Source organism: Nycticebus coucang, chromosome 13 (assembly GCF_027406575.1).
Source record: "Nycticebus coucang isolate mNycCou1 chromosome 13, mNycCou1.pri, whole genome shotgun sequence".
In the NCBI taxonomy this organism is placed as follows: Eukaryota; Metazoa; Chordata; class Mammalia; order Primates; family Lorisidae; genus Nycticebus; species Nycticebus coucang.
The window spans coordinates 42,746,115-42,761,981 of NC_069792.1; the positions used below are offsets into that span (position 1 = coordinate 42,746,115).

The window sequence follows — 15,867 nt, forward strand, 5'->3', positions numbered from 1 at the left end:
GCCTCACAGCCTGAGCAAAAGCAAGACACTGTCTCTAAAAATAGCTAGGCATTGTGGCAGGCACCTGTAGTCCCAGCTACTTGGGAGGCTGAGGCAAGAGGATAGCTTGAGCCCAAGAGTTTTAGGCTGCTGTGAGTTATGACACCATGGCACTTTTCTGAGGGTGACAAAGTGAGACTCTGTCTCAAAAAAAAAAAAAAAGTTCAGAAAAACTTAGAGAAGTTTTTGGCATCCCTGATCCCAAAATCTGGACTAATGGATGATATTTTAGAAAGTTGTAAATTATCAAAGTTGACTTGAAGTGGCAGAAAACCTGAACAGACCAGGAATCATGGAAGGAATGGAACAGGTAGTCAAAAAGCCACTTCTCACAAAGGCCAGGAAAAGTTCATACATAAGTTCTAACAAACCTGTAAGGAACAAATTCCAACATAAAACAAACCAACTGAAAAAAATACTAGATAGGCAGTGCCCGTAGCTCAGTGGGTAGGATGCCAGCCACATACACCAAGGCTGGTGGGTTCGAACCCAGCGTGGGCCAGCTAAACAACAATGACAACTGCAACCAAAAAAATAGCTGGGCATTGTGGTGGGCACCTGTAGTCCCAGCTGCTTGAGAGGCTGAGGCAAGAGAATCACTTAAGCCCAAAAGTTTGAGGTTGCTGTGAGCTGTTACGCCACAGCACTCCACCGACAGTGACAAAGTGAGACGGTCTCAAGAAAAAAAAAAATACTAGATAGTAGTGAGTGCAGGAAGGTAGTCAGATATAACATAAAATTAAAAAATTAACAACTGAGTCCTGTCACCATGGCTCACACCTGTAATGCTAGCACTCTGGGAAGCCAAGGCAAGTGTATCACCTGTGCTCAGTTGTTTGAGACCAGCTTGAGCAAAAGCAAAACTCCGTCTCTACTAAAAATAGAAAAACTAGTAGGGTGTTGTGGCTGTCATCTGTAGTCACCAGCTACTCAGGGGGCTGAGACAAGAGAATCACTTAAACCCATGATTTTGAGGTTATGGTGAGCTATAATGGCACAGCACTCTGTCTGGGGTGACTGAGTGAGACTTAATATATTAAAAAAAAAATTAACAATTCTCACTAGCCAGCAATAACCAATTCAAATAATTATAGTGGACAAATGTTGCAATTTATAATATAATTAAAAATTTAAATGAATTTAATAAAAAATCTAGGATCTTTAGTAAAGAAAACTACAAAATTGTACTGAAGGACAAAGAAGGAAACTTGCCTAAATGGAAAGACATACCATGATTTCTAGATAAGCAGATATCATAATGATAATGTAAAATTTTCTCCCTGAATTGATAAACTTTAATCAAAATTGCAGTAGAACCCTGGCAAAATAATTCTTAAAATTCGTTTAAATGAGAAATGGGAAAAAAAAAGAAATGAAGGAGAATTTGCTCCAACAGATATTAAAACTTATTGTAAAATTATCTTAAGAGTATGGAACTAGTACATGAACAGTGGAAATAAGTAATAGTGCAGAAATAGATATATTTACATAAATGAATTTAGGGGGAGAGATTTTAACAGCAATCATACTGGCAAGGATTGAATTTGGATCCTGACTCACATCTGTGTATGTTAGGGTACTATTCTGTATAAAGTAGAGTTTAGAGTCATACTGCTGAACGGACACTCCCTAACAAAGTGACATCAATAGAATAGAGGTTTATTTCTTCTTCATGTTGCACATCTAGAGTTAAGTAGTTGGGACTGATAGAGCAGTTCTGCCATTCTCAATTTATAGCAGGCAGTAGCGACATCAATTTATGGCTCCATGCCTGGGTCCAAGGTCACTGCTGTGGTGTGTGCATCTTCTCCAGCCAGAGGGAAGAGGAAAAAAGCCCTGGGAGCACATGTGCATTCCCTGTTTGGGGCGTAATTCAGGAGTGACTGACAATTCATTTCTACTCACATCTCCTTGGCTAGAACCTAACCACCTGACCACATGCAGCTCAGAGGAGGTAGAAAATTTAGTCTCTAGCTCAAGTATGCTATTACTCAGGAAAAGGAAAATGGATATTTGTAGAAAGCAGCAGTTTTGGCTTCATGTCCTACTCCAAAACACTTTGCAAATGAATTAGAAATTTAATATCAAAAGCAAACTTGACAGTTCTAGGCGAAAATATGTGACTTTTATAATCTTGCAGTGAGAAAGGCCTTTAGCTAGAGAAGGCAGAAATCCCAAAAGAATTTTTATGTGTTTATTCATTAATATTAAAAACTCTGAATAGAACTGTACTTTAAACAGAATTAAAGACAAACTACAAACTGGGAAAATTATTTCTGGCGAAGGTTCTATTTTCCATGCAAAAAGAACCATTAAGAATAAACATAAAAAGAATATCCCTAATAGAAAAATTAGTATGTTCGTTACAGTGTTTTATACTTGCCAGAACATTGGCTATCTGACATTTATACAGTGGAATACTCAGCAACCATTCCCAGGATTTTATACATTCAGGTCACAATCCCTATTCCTAAACCCTTGAAGTCAAATATTGGCAAGTACATTTTGCTACGGAAACCTGAGAGTTTTATGATATATGGCATTTGTACTATGTTTCTGTGGCCAAATGTGTGAAAATTAATATTACGTAGCATAAAAGCTATAAATAATCTCTTCTTTATGCAGATCAGATTTTGCTGCCAGATGAGTTTGCTGTGAACAAATGAAAAAACTTGTGATTTCAGGAATTTATTGACACATTTGTTCAGTGAAAGCACAAGATTTAAGTAGAAGAGTGAGTTATAAAACATGAATATTAATTCAATTTTTATAATATATATAGAGAAACATGTTTCTTCTTTGAATATACAGAAAAATATTTAGAATGTAAATTGTCAAAAATGCTAACATTGATTCCCTCTGGTTTGATTTATCTTTGTACTTTTCTGAAATTTTAATTTTTTTAAAATTATTTCATATTAATTTTATTATCAGTAAAGATAAAGCTCTTTTTATTTTTGGGAAAAAAACAATATTTTACCTTTAAAAAAATTTATTTTTAGTGATAAGATGTTTCCAGCTTTTGGTTTTGGAGCCCAGATACCTCCTCAGTGGCAGGTAAGAGGAAATCTCATTTTATTTTATTTTTATTAATATTAAATCATAGCTGTGCACATTAATGCGATCATGGGGCACCATACACTGGTTTTATAAACAGTTTGACATATTTTCATCACACAGGTTAACATAGCCTTCCTGGCATTTTCTTAGTTATCGTGTTAAGACATTTACATTCTACATTTACTAAGTTTGTAAGATGCACTGCAGGTATAATCCTACCAATCACCCTCTTTCCGCCCATCCTCCCCACTCCCTCCCTTCCTTCTCTCCCTTCTCCATATTCTTAGGTTATAACTGGGTTATAGCTTTCATGTGAAAGCCATAAATTAGTTTCATAGTAGGGCTGAGTACATCGGATACTTTTTCTTCCATTCTTGAGATACTTTACTAAGAAGAATATGTTCCAGCTCCATCCATGTAAACATGAAAGAGGTAAAGTCTCCATCTTTCTTTAAGGCTGCATAATATTCCATGGTATACATATACCCCACAATTTATTAATCTATTCGTGGATCGATGGACACTTGGGCTTTTTCCATGACTTAGCAATTATGAATTGGGCTGCAATAAACATTCTGGTACAAATATCTTTGTTATAATGTGATTTTTGGTCTTCTGGGTATATACCTAGTAGAGGAATTATAGGATTGAATGGCAGGTGTATTTTTAGATCTCTAAGTGTTCTCTAAACATCTTTCCAAAAGGAATATATTAATTTGTATTCCCAGCAGCAGTGTAGAAGTGTTCCCTTTTCTCCACATCCACGCCAACATCTCTGGTCTTGGGATTTTGTGATGTGGGTATTTTAAAGCTTTGCTTTCTAGAAAAGCAACATAGGCCTCATTAATCCTTCTTTCATTTTTGGCAGGTATCCCATGAATTTCCAATGAATTTTAACCCATCCAATCCCTATTGTAATGGTAAGTTTAGAAAATATACATGGAGACTTTAAATATAAAACAATACTAATCTTTGTTAATAATTTCATTTTTATGCTTTAAAACTACTTAAATTTTATCTCTAGGTTTTGCTTTGTTACATATTTGACTTTCTGTTGTATAGGGTAGAAAAGTTTACATTAGGTTGGTGGTTAGGATGGTAATGAGAATTACAGGGCACATCAGTGATGATGTGGACGTCTACCATGATGATGGAGGTTGTAGCATAAATTCGTCTACCTTCAGAGATTTAATAAAACAAAAAAACCCTCAGTTGTGGAGGACGTCAATATAAATCAGATATTAAAAGTATGTTCCCATATAAGTTGATTTGAAAATAAATCTTTAATAAAACGAATAATTCAATGTACAGACCTTTTAAAGGTTTTCACAGAGTAGCGGTCACAACATTAAGAAAGAAGTGTCCGGCGTCTAATTACTTATTCACACAGTGTTCTGCAAGTGAGTGGGATGAACAGGAAGAAGAACTGAGCTTCTGTAGCAGCTTTTCTCTGTGCAGACGGCAGGAGGCAGACATGTGTCTTTCATTTCACTTTTTTCTTTACATATGGGTATCCAAGTGCTTCCTCCTTTTTACTATATTGGCTAATCAACCTAAAATGTCAAATCTCGCTAAATTATATAAGACTAAATAGTTTAGAGGAGGAAGGGTGTGTGTGACAGTAGAGGCATGATTTAAAATTCTAGGCAAGAAACTATTTTCTGTAATTATAAAATTTGTGGCTTTCTAAAGGTGTTCTTTCCTTTTCTTCCCAAGTAATGTTCATAGGATAGAAGAGCATAAACATTTTGGAGATGAGAGGTTTAGGTGCATTAAGATTTTCTCCTTTTTTCCAAGACACTTCTTCCATACTAATTCAGTGTTCCCTGGAATTAGTTTCAGTGGCTGGTTGTAACTTCTTTTATCCCTAAGCCATTTTAAACTGGGAATATTCTCTTCAAGAAATGTGAGGCCATGCTTGGTGGCTCACGGTTGTAATCCTAGCACTCTGGGAGGCTAAAGTGGGTGGATCCCTTGAGCTTAGGAGTTTGAGACCAGCCTGAGCAAAAGTGAGACTCTTTTTCTACTAGAAATGAAAAACGGAAGCAAGAGGATTGCTTGAACTGAAGAGTCTGAAGTTGCTGTGAGCTGTGACACCTCAGCACTCTACAAGGGTGAAAAAGTGGGACTCTATCTCAAAAAAAAAGGAAATGTTCTTCATGCTTATGTTAAAATTGGAATAATTTCTAGAATTTGTTGAAATGAGGCTTAGGTTTCATTTATTGTAAATAAATATAGATGACATATATGATAATTCAATTTAAAAGTTCATTTTCTCTGTTAGTTATATGAGCCTATCTTTGGACTGTTTACCAAGCACAGCTTTTTAATTTTTGGTTTACAGTCTGGAAAAAGAACTTGTATGGTTTTAGACAAAGGATATACTATGCAGAAAAAGAAAATATAGAGCCTTATTTGGGGGCAAGGAAGTTTAATCCCTTTGCCTCATTAATCATAGAACTTAGTTGCCTAGAAATTATACACCTCACTTGTTTCTTTAATGCAAAGGAAGAATTTTGGCACAATGCAGTTTTAGTTGAGGAATCAAAGGATACTTATATTTGTGAATAAATTATATTCATTGTTTTTACCTTCAGATTGGAAAGCAAGCTAAGGTGACAGAATTGGAAGAAAACTTTTCTGTTGTAATGGGCTCAGTTTTTCTGCAGCATTTGTTATGCAGTCAGGTTCTGCTACTAACAGATGTTAACGTTATTTTTATTATTACTGGGCTAATTTACTTACCTTGATATGTAAAACCACCTCTACATATGAATTAGTTATATTCGCAAAGGTTATTTAGAAGACTACTTGGTTCTAAGTTCAAAGTAACTTATAGGAATTTATTGGAAGTCTTAAAAATCTTGAGAGTCTTGGGATACTTTAAATCAAGTTCTGTCATGCACTGAATTACAATGTCTTGATCAATGTTGGGAAATGTATATGACTGTGGTCCCATAAGATTATAATACTATATTTTACTGTACCTTTACTGTTTTCTATGTTTAGATATGTTTCAGCACATGCATTACTGTTGGGTTAATTACCTATAGTATTCAGTACAGTAACATTTGTATGTTTAAACTACAGGTTTATAGCCTAGGTGACTATACTCTGTTTCACAATGACAAAATTCCTTACTGACACATTTCTTAGAATGTGTCCCCATTGCTAAATAACAGATGACTGTATATGTTTCTTTTGTTGCCCTAGGTTCTATTGGACATTTTCTTTTTTTTTTTTTTTAATTTCTTCTTGAGACAGAGTCTCACTTTGTCACCCTCCGTAGAGTGTAGAGTTGTAGTGTCATAGCTCCCGCAACCTCAAACTCTTGGGCTCAAGCAATCCTCTTGTCTCAGCCTCCTGAGTAGCTGGGTCTACAGATGTCCACCACAATGCCCAGCTATTTTTAGAGACAGGGTCTTGCTCTTGCTTAGGCTGGTCTCCAACTGTGAGTTCAGGCAATTCACCCACCTCTCCCAGAGTGCTAGGATTATAGGCATAAGCCACCGCACCTGGCCTATTGGACATTTTTTTTGTTGTTGTTTTGAGACAGAGTCTCAAGCTGTTACCCTGGGTAGAGTGCCATGGTGCCACAGCTCACAGCAACCTCAAACTTCTTAGGCTCAAGTGATTCTCTTGCCTCAGCCTTCCAAGTAGCCGGGACTATAGGCACTTGCCACAACGCCTGGCTATTTTTTCTTTTTGTTGCATTGTCATTGTTTTAGCTGGCCCAGACCACTTTGGCACCTGCCAGCCTCCGTATATGTGGCCGGTGCCCTACCCACTGAGCTACAGGTGCCGCCCCTACTGGACATTTTTATTTTGCAGGTTTTTTTTTTTTTTTTTTTTTGGCCAGGGCTGGGTTTGAACCCGCCACCTCTGGCATATGGGGCCAGCACCCTACTCTGTTGAGCCACAGGCACCGCCCCCCATTGGACATTTTTAAAGCAGGAGACCCATTTTGGTTTACGTTAAAAGTTTTTTTGTGACAGATATTTGATCTGTGATCATCCTGGCAAGAAAAGGGGGTAATTCCTTATGATATCTAATATCCTGCCTGCATCCTAACCACTCTGACATTAAGGGCAGATTCAATAGGTGCATATGGAGGATACAAGTTTCCCCGGGAGCTTTTACCAGGAATGCCAGTCAACTTCTGTTAGGTTGTCCTGTAACAATAAACAGTCTCTAAATCTCAGTGGTTTATATGGACAACATTTTATCTCTTGCTCATTTTACACATGGCTAGATTGTAGCTCTGCTCTTTTTTCTTATACTGGGACTCAGGTAAGAGGAGCAGCCCCCATTTGGGATGTGCTACTCCCATGGCAGAGAGGAATAACGAGAGAGCTGGAGAAAAAGGACAGTTCTAGAAACATCTGCTTCAGCAGGGATGTCACGTTCATTCACATGCATCAGTCAAAGGTAGTTGAATGGCCCTGTCTAATTCTCAACCTACCTCCAGCAGGTCCTGGGGGATTTCCCCATAAGCAAACACAGTAGCACTTCCACAACAAAATGGATAAATTACCTGGAAGTGAATATTTAGAACTAATGCATCCTATGATACTATGCTTAACCTTTAAGTTAATTGAATGAACACTCACATCAGTTAGTTAACTAGAATTAATATTAGATTTATAGCCATCTTGGAGGTTCCATTTTTATGGAACCTCTGGCCCAATATGTGAATTTTTTTTTTTTAATTTTGTCAGAAACTTTTGCTTACCTCTTATCAGTTGTATGATACTGTATCTTATTTGTAGTTCTTTTCCATTAGTCACATTTCCAAAATTCATCAAAATTAAGCAAAAACGTAACAGTCCTACTGTAGACTAATGAATAGTTTGATTAAAATGAGAATAAATGCCATCAACTGGGGAGGGCAGAGTTGATAGGCTTTTGCACTAGAGCATAGCTTAGAGGAACTCCTGAACATAGAACTTTTGACTATTTTAAGCACTATATGCTGATAGACATAATTAAATCAGCCAGTATTGTGAATAAACATGTTGTGCTTGAGAATTATTTATACTGCTTTTTTTGGTCTAGGAATCCAAGGCATTATAGACGCCTATCGGGCTTGTCTTCCTCAGATAAAACTCTATGGACCAACTAATTTTTCTCCAATCATAAACCATGTGGCCAGATTTGCTGCTGCAGCCACCCAGCAGCAGACCGCTTCTGTAAGTGCGGGGTTGGGAAGAATGTGCGTTAGTACTTGCTCCTGTTGCCATTTTTCTCTTTGTTTAGGCTGTCTTGATATAAAGTCAGGGCAAGATACATGATATAGTCATCCTTAGTTTGGGAGTAACATCTGTCTTTAAATTAATGACCATAAAGAATATGACAAAATTATGCCTGTAATTCTAGCAGTCTAAGAGGCTGAGGTATTGCTTCAGGTCAGGAATTCAAGACCAGCTTGAGCAAGAGTTAGACTTGTCTCTACCAAAAATAGAAATATTAGCCAAGCATGGTGGTGGGCACCTGTAGTACCAGCTAGTGGGGAGGATTGCCTGAGCCCAGGAGTTTGAGGTGGCATTGAACTCTGATGACACAACTGTACTCTATCTGAAGTGACAGAGCAAGACTCTGTCTCAAAGACTAAAAAAAAAAAAAAAAAGAAGACAACAACAAAATAGTGCTTGTATTCATGATCTTTTCTCTGTCTTTTTTTTTTTTTTTTGAGACAGAGTCTTACTTATTATCCTTGGTAAAGTGCCGTGGCGTCACAGCTCACAGCAACCTCAAACTCTTAGGCTCAAGCGATTCTCTTGCCTCAGCTTGCCAAGTAGTTGGGACTTCAGGCACCTGCCACAACACCTGGCTATTTTTAGAGACAAGGTCTCACTCTGGCTTGGGCTAGTCTCAAACCTGTGAGCTCAGGCCATCTACCTTCCTCGGCCTCCCAGAGTGCTAGGATTATAGGCTTGAGCTACCGCATGCGCTCCAGACCCCTTTTCTCTCTTTTGAATTAATTTTCTTAGATAGATTCTAACCTCCCCCCCACCCAAAAGCTATTATCTACCTTTTTGAAGTAGACTTCACAAATTAAGGTTTGTAAAGACTAGCACATCAGTTGCAATTGCAATATTACTTAGTATACTAAAAAGATTTGAATTAGCTAACCTTACCTATTGGACCAAATCTCTTCTTTATTATATTCACTAAGTAAGGGAAGGGAAACTACCTCATAGTTGTCGAAAAGGCTACGTAATTCACATAAAGTACATAGTGACTGGGTCAGAGTAAAATCAGTGCAGGTTAGCTACTTTTATAAATTTATTCCATTTTAGATTTAAATGGCCCAAATGATGGAGCCACAACTTTTTGTAACATTTCAGAGTAACATTGTTACTCTGAAAAGTTTTATTATAAATGACTGAATTTAGAGAAAGATTTCTCTCCTTAAACCTTAACTATTTTTTTTTAAAGTTTAGTTTAGTATGGTAAACAACTCAGCTACTTCTGTATTTATTTGATCAATTTTGAAGAAGTTGTTACTTGCTCCTTTGATCAATACTTTGACATATTTAATAGTTCAGGTAAATTAAAGTGTTTATTCCTATGCTTACCAAAAGGTTAATCTTTGACATTTAGATGTCCTGCTTCCGTCTATTTTGCCAACCCTATTTTGTGGTTTGTTGCACTTTTAATGAACCTGCGGTTTTTGTAAGAGTCAATTTCCTTGTCATCAGAGAATCTTTGACTATTTTATGCAGGTGGTATCCTTGGTAGAGATTGGCAAAGAAAATGAACAAGATAGAGATTGAATGACTCCTGCAGGTGGAGCTGTCATTCACGATAGCTTTTATTGCTTGGGAGTTTGACTTGCTCAGTGGACGTATTTTCTCTTTTTGGCAGCAATATTTTGTACTCTTGATCATTACTGATGGTGTGATCACAGACCTTGATGAAACCAGACAGGCCATAGTTAATGCTGCCAAGCTGCCCATGTCCATCATCATCGTTGGAGTTGGAGGTGCTGACTTCAGTGCCATGGAGTTTCTGGATGGTGACAGTGGAAGTCTTCGCTCACCATCGGGCGAGGTGGCCATCAGAGATATTGTCCAGTTTGTGCCTTTCAGACAGTTTCAGAATGTGAGTATCACCCCTCCTTATTCGAATGCCAAGATGTTTGAACACAAACCTTTGCCTGTCTATAACCAGGCAAGTTGACTGGGTGTGTGGGGTTGGAGGATGTGAGAACACCATCCTTTTTCCATTTGAGAGCTCTGATTGGATCTGGAGCATTTCTTCAGGGTATGTACTGTGTGCTTTTTGAAGTCTGTAGGATAAATTGTTAAAAATGGTATTGTGGGGCGGCGCCTGTGGCTCAGTGAGTAGGGCGCCAGCCCCATATGCCGAGGGTGGTGGGTTCAAACCCAGCCCCGGCCAAACTGCAACAACAAAAAAATAGCCGGTCGTTGTGGTGGGCGCCTGTAGTCCTAGCTGCTCGGGAGGCTGAGGCAAGAGAATCACATAAGCCCAAGAGCTGGAGGTTGCTGTGAGCCGTGTGACGCCACGGCACTCTACCGAGGGCATTAAAGTGAGACTGTGTCTCTACAAAAAAAAAAAAAAAATGGTATTGTGAATGTTTAAGATATATTTTATCTTTACCTTTGTAACAACAGGAAAAATCTCTATGTAAGTAGACGCATAGTTTACCAAGCTGGAAGCTTGGTTTGATGAAAAGCATTCAGAAAACTGTTCATTGCAGTTTACTTCAATGGTAACATCTTGCAAAACTCTAGATCAAAATCACAACCAGGACATTCACATCGACACGATCAAGACACATCATCACAAAGCTCCTCATGTTGCCTTCTTATAGTCACATCCATTTGCTTCTACCTCTAGCCTCTCCTTAACCTTGGAAACCACTTATCTGTTCTCCATTTTTATAATTTTTTCATTTCAAGAATGTGACACAAATAGAATCATTATATAGTATGTAAGCTTTTGGGACTGGCTTTTTTTACTCAGCACAATTCTTCCAAGTTGTTGCTTTTTTTTTTTTTTTTGCTGAATACTATTCCATGGCACGGATATACTCCAACTTGTGTAACCATTCACCCATTGAAAGACATCTGAGTTGTTTTCAGTTTTGTCTGTTATGCAGGGGGGTTTGTGGAAAGGTAAGTTTTTATTTCTCTAGGATAAATACCCAGGAGTGCAATTGCTGGGTCATATGATAGTTGCATGTTTAATTATTAAAGAAACTGTCAGACTTTTCCAGTGACCATACCATTCCATTAAACATTTCCACCAGCAAAGGGAGATGGTGAGGGCGTGTGTGTGATTATAAAGCAGTAATGTTAGAGATCTTTGTGGTAATGAAACAGTTCCGTATCATGATTGTGGCGGTGGTGGTTACACAGATCCCCTCACATGACAAAGTTGGATAGAATTTTACACACACACATACACACAAACAGCAATGCATGTAAAACTAGAAATCTGAGTAAGGTCTGTGAACTGTACCAATGTCAGTTGGTTGGTTTTGATATCCTATTATAGTTACATATGTACAATGTTACCTTTGGAGAAAACAGGGTAAAAAGTACATGGACCTCTCTGTATCATTTTTGCAGCTTCCTCTGAATCTGTAATTATTTTACAATAAAAAGTAAGAAAAGTGTAATAACAAGTGAATAAAAGGCCCACACTTAAAAGTTAAAGAACAATAACAAAAAGATCATCAAATGTTTTGCCACTGAAAATGAGCTTGATAAATGTTAGCAGGGATAATAATCATCATCATAAGTAACATTGTCTACTGAGCTTATTCCATATTTGGTGGACTGCTTCTAAGAAAAGATATAAATAAATGAATAAATAAATAAATGAAAGATAGAGGCCTAGGAATTGGGAATTACTGCTTTGTAATGGCTGGGGAGGCATCTGTGGACTTCTTTCAAAAAGCCAGTGAAAATTTGGTTGCTAATAAAGTTGTTTTGATTTTGTTTTTCACAAGGCACCAAAAGAAGCACTCGCCCAGTGTGTCTTGGCGGAAATTCCCCAGCAGGTGGTGGGCTACTTCAACACCTACAAGCTCCTTCCTCCCAAGAACCCAGCTACCAAATAAGAGGAAATCAGAGGAGCTGTGACCACTTCAGTAGAGTTCTGCTGTACTTTGTGGAGCAATGCCATCTTTCACCTGGAACCTTGTGTCTGTTATTTTGCATACTCTTCACTTCTAACATTTATCATGTAAACTTACTTCTATAGAGATTATATCTGTTTAAATCATTCTTTTATACTCTTTTTGGGGGGACAGTGCCAAGTCTATCTTGGCTCAATCTATTCAATGATTGCTAGTGACTTACAGTAATTGCAAGAAGCCTATTTGGATTAGAAACTAGTGTAGCAAAAGCTGATTTTGTTGTTTTTGTTTTTTCCTTTCATATGATGAAAATGCTGTTTTTAAAAGTTTGTCATAAAGAATGAAAGATTGTTAGGATGATGTGATCTGTACATTGCTGTACTTGGTTCATAGTATAAGTTTTACAAGCCAGTGTCCATACCTGATTATGAGAGCTTCTTCAATTAGATGAGATTGAATTTATTCCTGGAACTCTGTGTTCTGTGCTTTTATCTTTAATTGCATCTGATTTTTGCTGCATTTTAGACACTACAGTTTACAAAATAGCATGCTCTCACACGAGACTTCGTGAAAGTACTGACCGCAGGAAAGACAAATACTCAATTCTTAAAGTATATAATCGACAAGTCAAAAAAAACCCTCATGTAAGTAAGCCATTTTTATTTGCCTTTCTAGATATTTTATTTTCATTTTAGAAAACTGTAATCATGGTCAGATTCAGCCTTCTCATTGACTGATGTGACACTCAGGATTCTGTAGGTGCATAGATGATAGATTGTAGTGGAATCTACATTAATAAATTAGTTTAAATGAGATTCTTTAAAATGGAGATAACTGCTTTATCCAGGAAAGCTATGAGGACCAAACACATAAAGTGAAATTCAGAATTTCATTTCTTTATAATTAAACATTTTACTTATTTAAAAAAAAAAAAAAAAAGACAGTTTTTATATCCTTGCTAAGGTCCTGTGCATTGATTTGTGCAGATTCATTTAGACATTTTCTCCTTTTTTTAAGTGGCATTTTGGTGTGATTTTTAAACTCATATTTCTGGTTATCAATCAAAATCATATTTTGCATTTTAATTAAGTGTGCTATTCCTAAGTCTGGAATGTATTGTAATACGCATAAAAACTGTTGTAACTTAAAAACAGAAAAAACAAACAAAAAATAACTTTTCTAATTGCTACAGTAAGAAAGAGTGTACTTTACATGCTTTTTTTTTTTTTAGAGTAGAATTTTTTTTCTAACTTGTACCCTTTTACAACATATTACCTAGGATACATGACATTTTTAGAATAGATTCAGTAACATTTTATTGAGGACCTGTGTGCTAAGTACTGTGCATATCCGTATATTGGCCAATTATCTTCAGTAATTTAATGTTTAAAATTGTGTGTTTATCACATACCCTAAAGTGGATGTACACAGTGCCATTTGACTTGCTGCCCTGCACCACAGCACATGTTTCTTGCTCTCTGCAATGTCTGAAGAAAGTGAGCTGTCAGCTGTGAATGGCTTTGTCTTCTCAGAAACATTGTCACTGCAAAGGTCAGGCTGAGAGGGAACCTGCCTGCTATCCTTTTCTAGCCCAGGTAAGGAGTTGCCTACCTCCTTCCTGCTTGGCTAGCCGGCCTCTAGATATTTGCTGTTAACTGGAAGGTACCTAACTAGGAGTCTGCTACTCTGCAGTGTGGCTTACTAGTCAACAAGTCATTTTAAAATTACCAAAAAGGGAGAAGGAAACGGATCATTTTTCCAATTATTTGGAGCTGCAGTTGTCTCAGATTGTCTCAGATGTCCTATTTGAGTTCTTTTTGTGTGTGGGTAACAGCATGGCTATATTGTTCTGGTTTTCAGATTTTTTCTTTTAATCATAGAAAACTTTTTGTACAGGCGGTCTCTGATTAGAAGTATCCTACGGATGTATGACTCACTTACAAATGAAGGCTATTGTGGGTAATAGGTAAACATACCTGTTCCAACTTACATACAAACTCAACTTAAGAACAAACCTACAGACCCTATCTCATTTGTAACCCAGGGACTGCCTGTATTCTTAGTATATGGTAAAATAAATGGAGCATCTCCGTTTGATGCCAGGGCAGGGTCCAGACCCAGGGTCTCTGGGTCTGCTCCTCATTCTCCTTCACCAGCTCCTCAGCAGCACCCATGTTGCCTGTACAAGGGGACAGGGGAAGTGCTGGCCATGAGCACTCATTGTTTGGCCAAATAATAGTCATCCTGTTGATTTGGTTTGGTCTTCATAATTTTATATTCTGGTTTTACCAGAATTGTTCTGTTGAAAAGAATTTTTTTTCAAGAATTATTAATTCTTTTTTTTTCTTTTAAGACAGGTTGCTGTGGCATCTTAGCTCACAGCAACCTCAAACTCTTGGGTTTGAGTGTGAGTGATCCTCTTGCCTCAGCCTCCCAAGTAACTGGGACTATAAGCGCCTACCATAGTTCTTGGCTATTTTTTAGAGACGGGTTCTCTTTCTGGCTCAGGATGGTCTTGAACCTTTGAGTTCAGGCAATCTACCTGCCTCGGTCTCCCACATCCTGCGATTACAGGCATGAACCACCGTGCCCGGCCTAAGAATTATTAGTTCTTGATCAGATTCATCAGTAGATGCTATTATTTTTAAGAGCTGTGATGCTAGCAAATTAGAGTGGTGCCCTTTTTCAGTTTTGAATTAAAGCACATACAATTTCTAAATTAACATTTTATAAAATTTGTAAATTTTAGCCCTTAACCTCATTGCATGCTAATTGAATATCATTTTATATTAAAATAGTCCTTTTCCCTGTTGTGCCACTATTTATTCAAGATTGTCAGCTGTGTAGCTGGGGCAACCTCAGACATATGACACTCACATTTTTTTCTTAAAATGCATTTAAAGAAAAATTAACCGAACTGAACTTTCATACTTTACATAATCAGATTTATTACAAATGTGTATTGTAGTGACAGTGCCGTGGATAGACATATTTCTCAAATATGCCTGTGCTGAGAAAATATTATACCAACTGTCCTAGTCACCTCATACATAGTAAGAATTGAACTTCTAAGACCATAAAAATTTAAAGTCTCATCAGGGATTTCCAGCTGTACTGTCTAAGGCAGCCTTTCCAAAGTAAATTCATGTTCCCATTGATGCTTATTCTATCTTTTGACTTTTGTTAACTTTTTCATTTTGTAAATTTTCTGGAAAGACCTCTTCAATACATCCCTTTATATGTGTGATTGATGGTCATAAGAGTGACACTTATGGGAAAAAGAAGTTTGGTGGAAATTGTGAGAGACTATTTTGTGCTTTTATGGATGTGTATACTTGATGATATGTGTATAAGTTACTAATATATGAATTGATCTATTTGAATTCCCTTTGGATAAAGTTATTTCTTGATGTAACATAGTGTCTTGTTTTCATTTTTATTTATTACATATTATCAAGACAATTGAAAAGTTAGAAATAACATGAATATGGTGTTTTAGGTGGCTTATATTCCATATTTTACTGAATTAAACAATTTTGAGGATATTATTGTATTTATTTTAAAGATATTGGGTTCAAGATACTTTTCTTCAACTAAGGGAAGATTCTCAGCTATGTAGTTGGGGCAACCTGAGACATATGACACTCACATTTTATCAG

General features: G+C 37.1%; 1 protein-coding gene across 4 annotated transcripts in view; it reads left to right on the forward strand.

The window, feature by feature from the left end:
- The window catches only part of CPNE3 (copine 3), a 54,986-nt gene extending 39,363 nt beyond the window's left edge, over positions 1 to 15,623 (forward strand). For all 4 annotated transcript variants that reach the window (XM_053558889.1, XM_053558886.1, XM_053558887.1 and 1 more), the window contains 5 exons: positions 3,042 to 3,096; positions 3,968 to 4,019; positions 8,155 to 8,288; positions 9,967 to 10,203; positions 12,080 to 15,623. In XM_053558889.1, coding sequence (XP_053414864.1) covers positions 3,042 to 3,096; positions 3,968 to 4,019; positions 8,155 to 8,288; positions 9,967 to 10,203; positions 12,080 to 12,190 — 589 coding nt within the window. In that variant the 3' untranslated portion in view covers positions 12,191 to 15,623. The remainder of the gene's footprint in view (positions 1 to 3,041; positions 3,097 to 3,967; positions 4,020 to 8,154; positions 8,289 to 9,966; positions 10,204 to 12,079) is intronic.
- Positions 15,624 to 15,867: the final 244 nt, after the last annotated feature.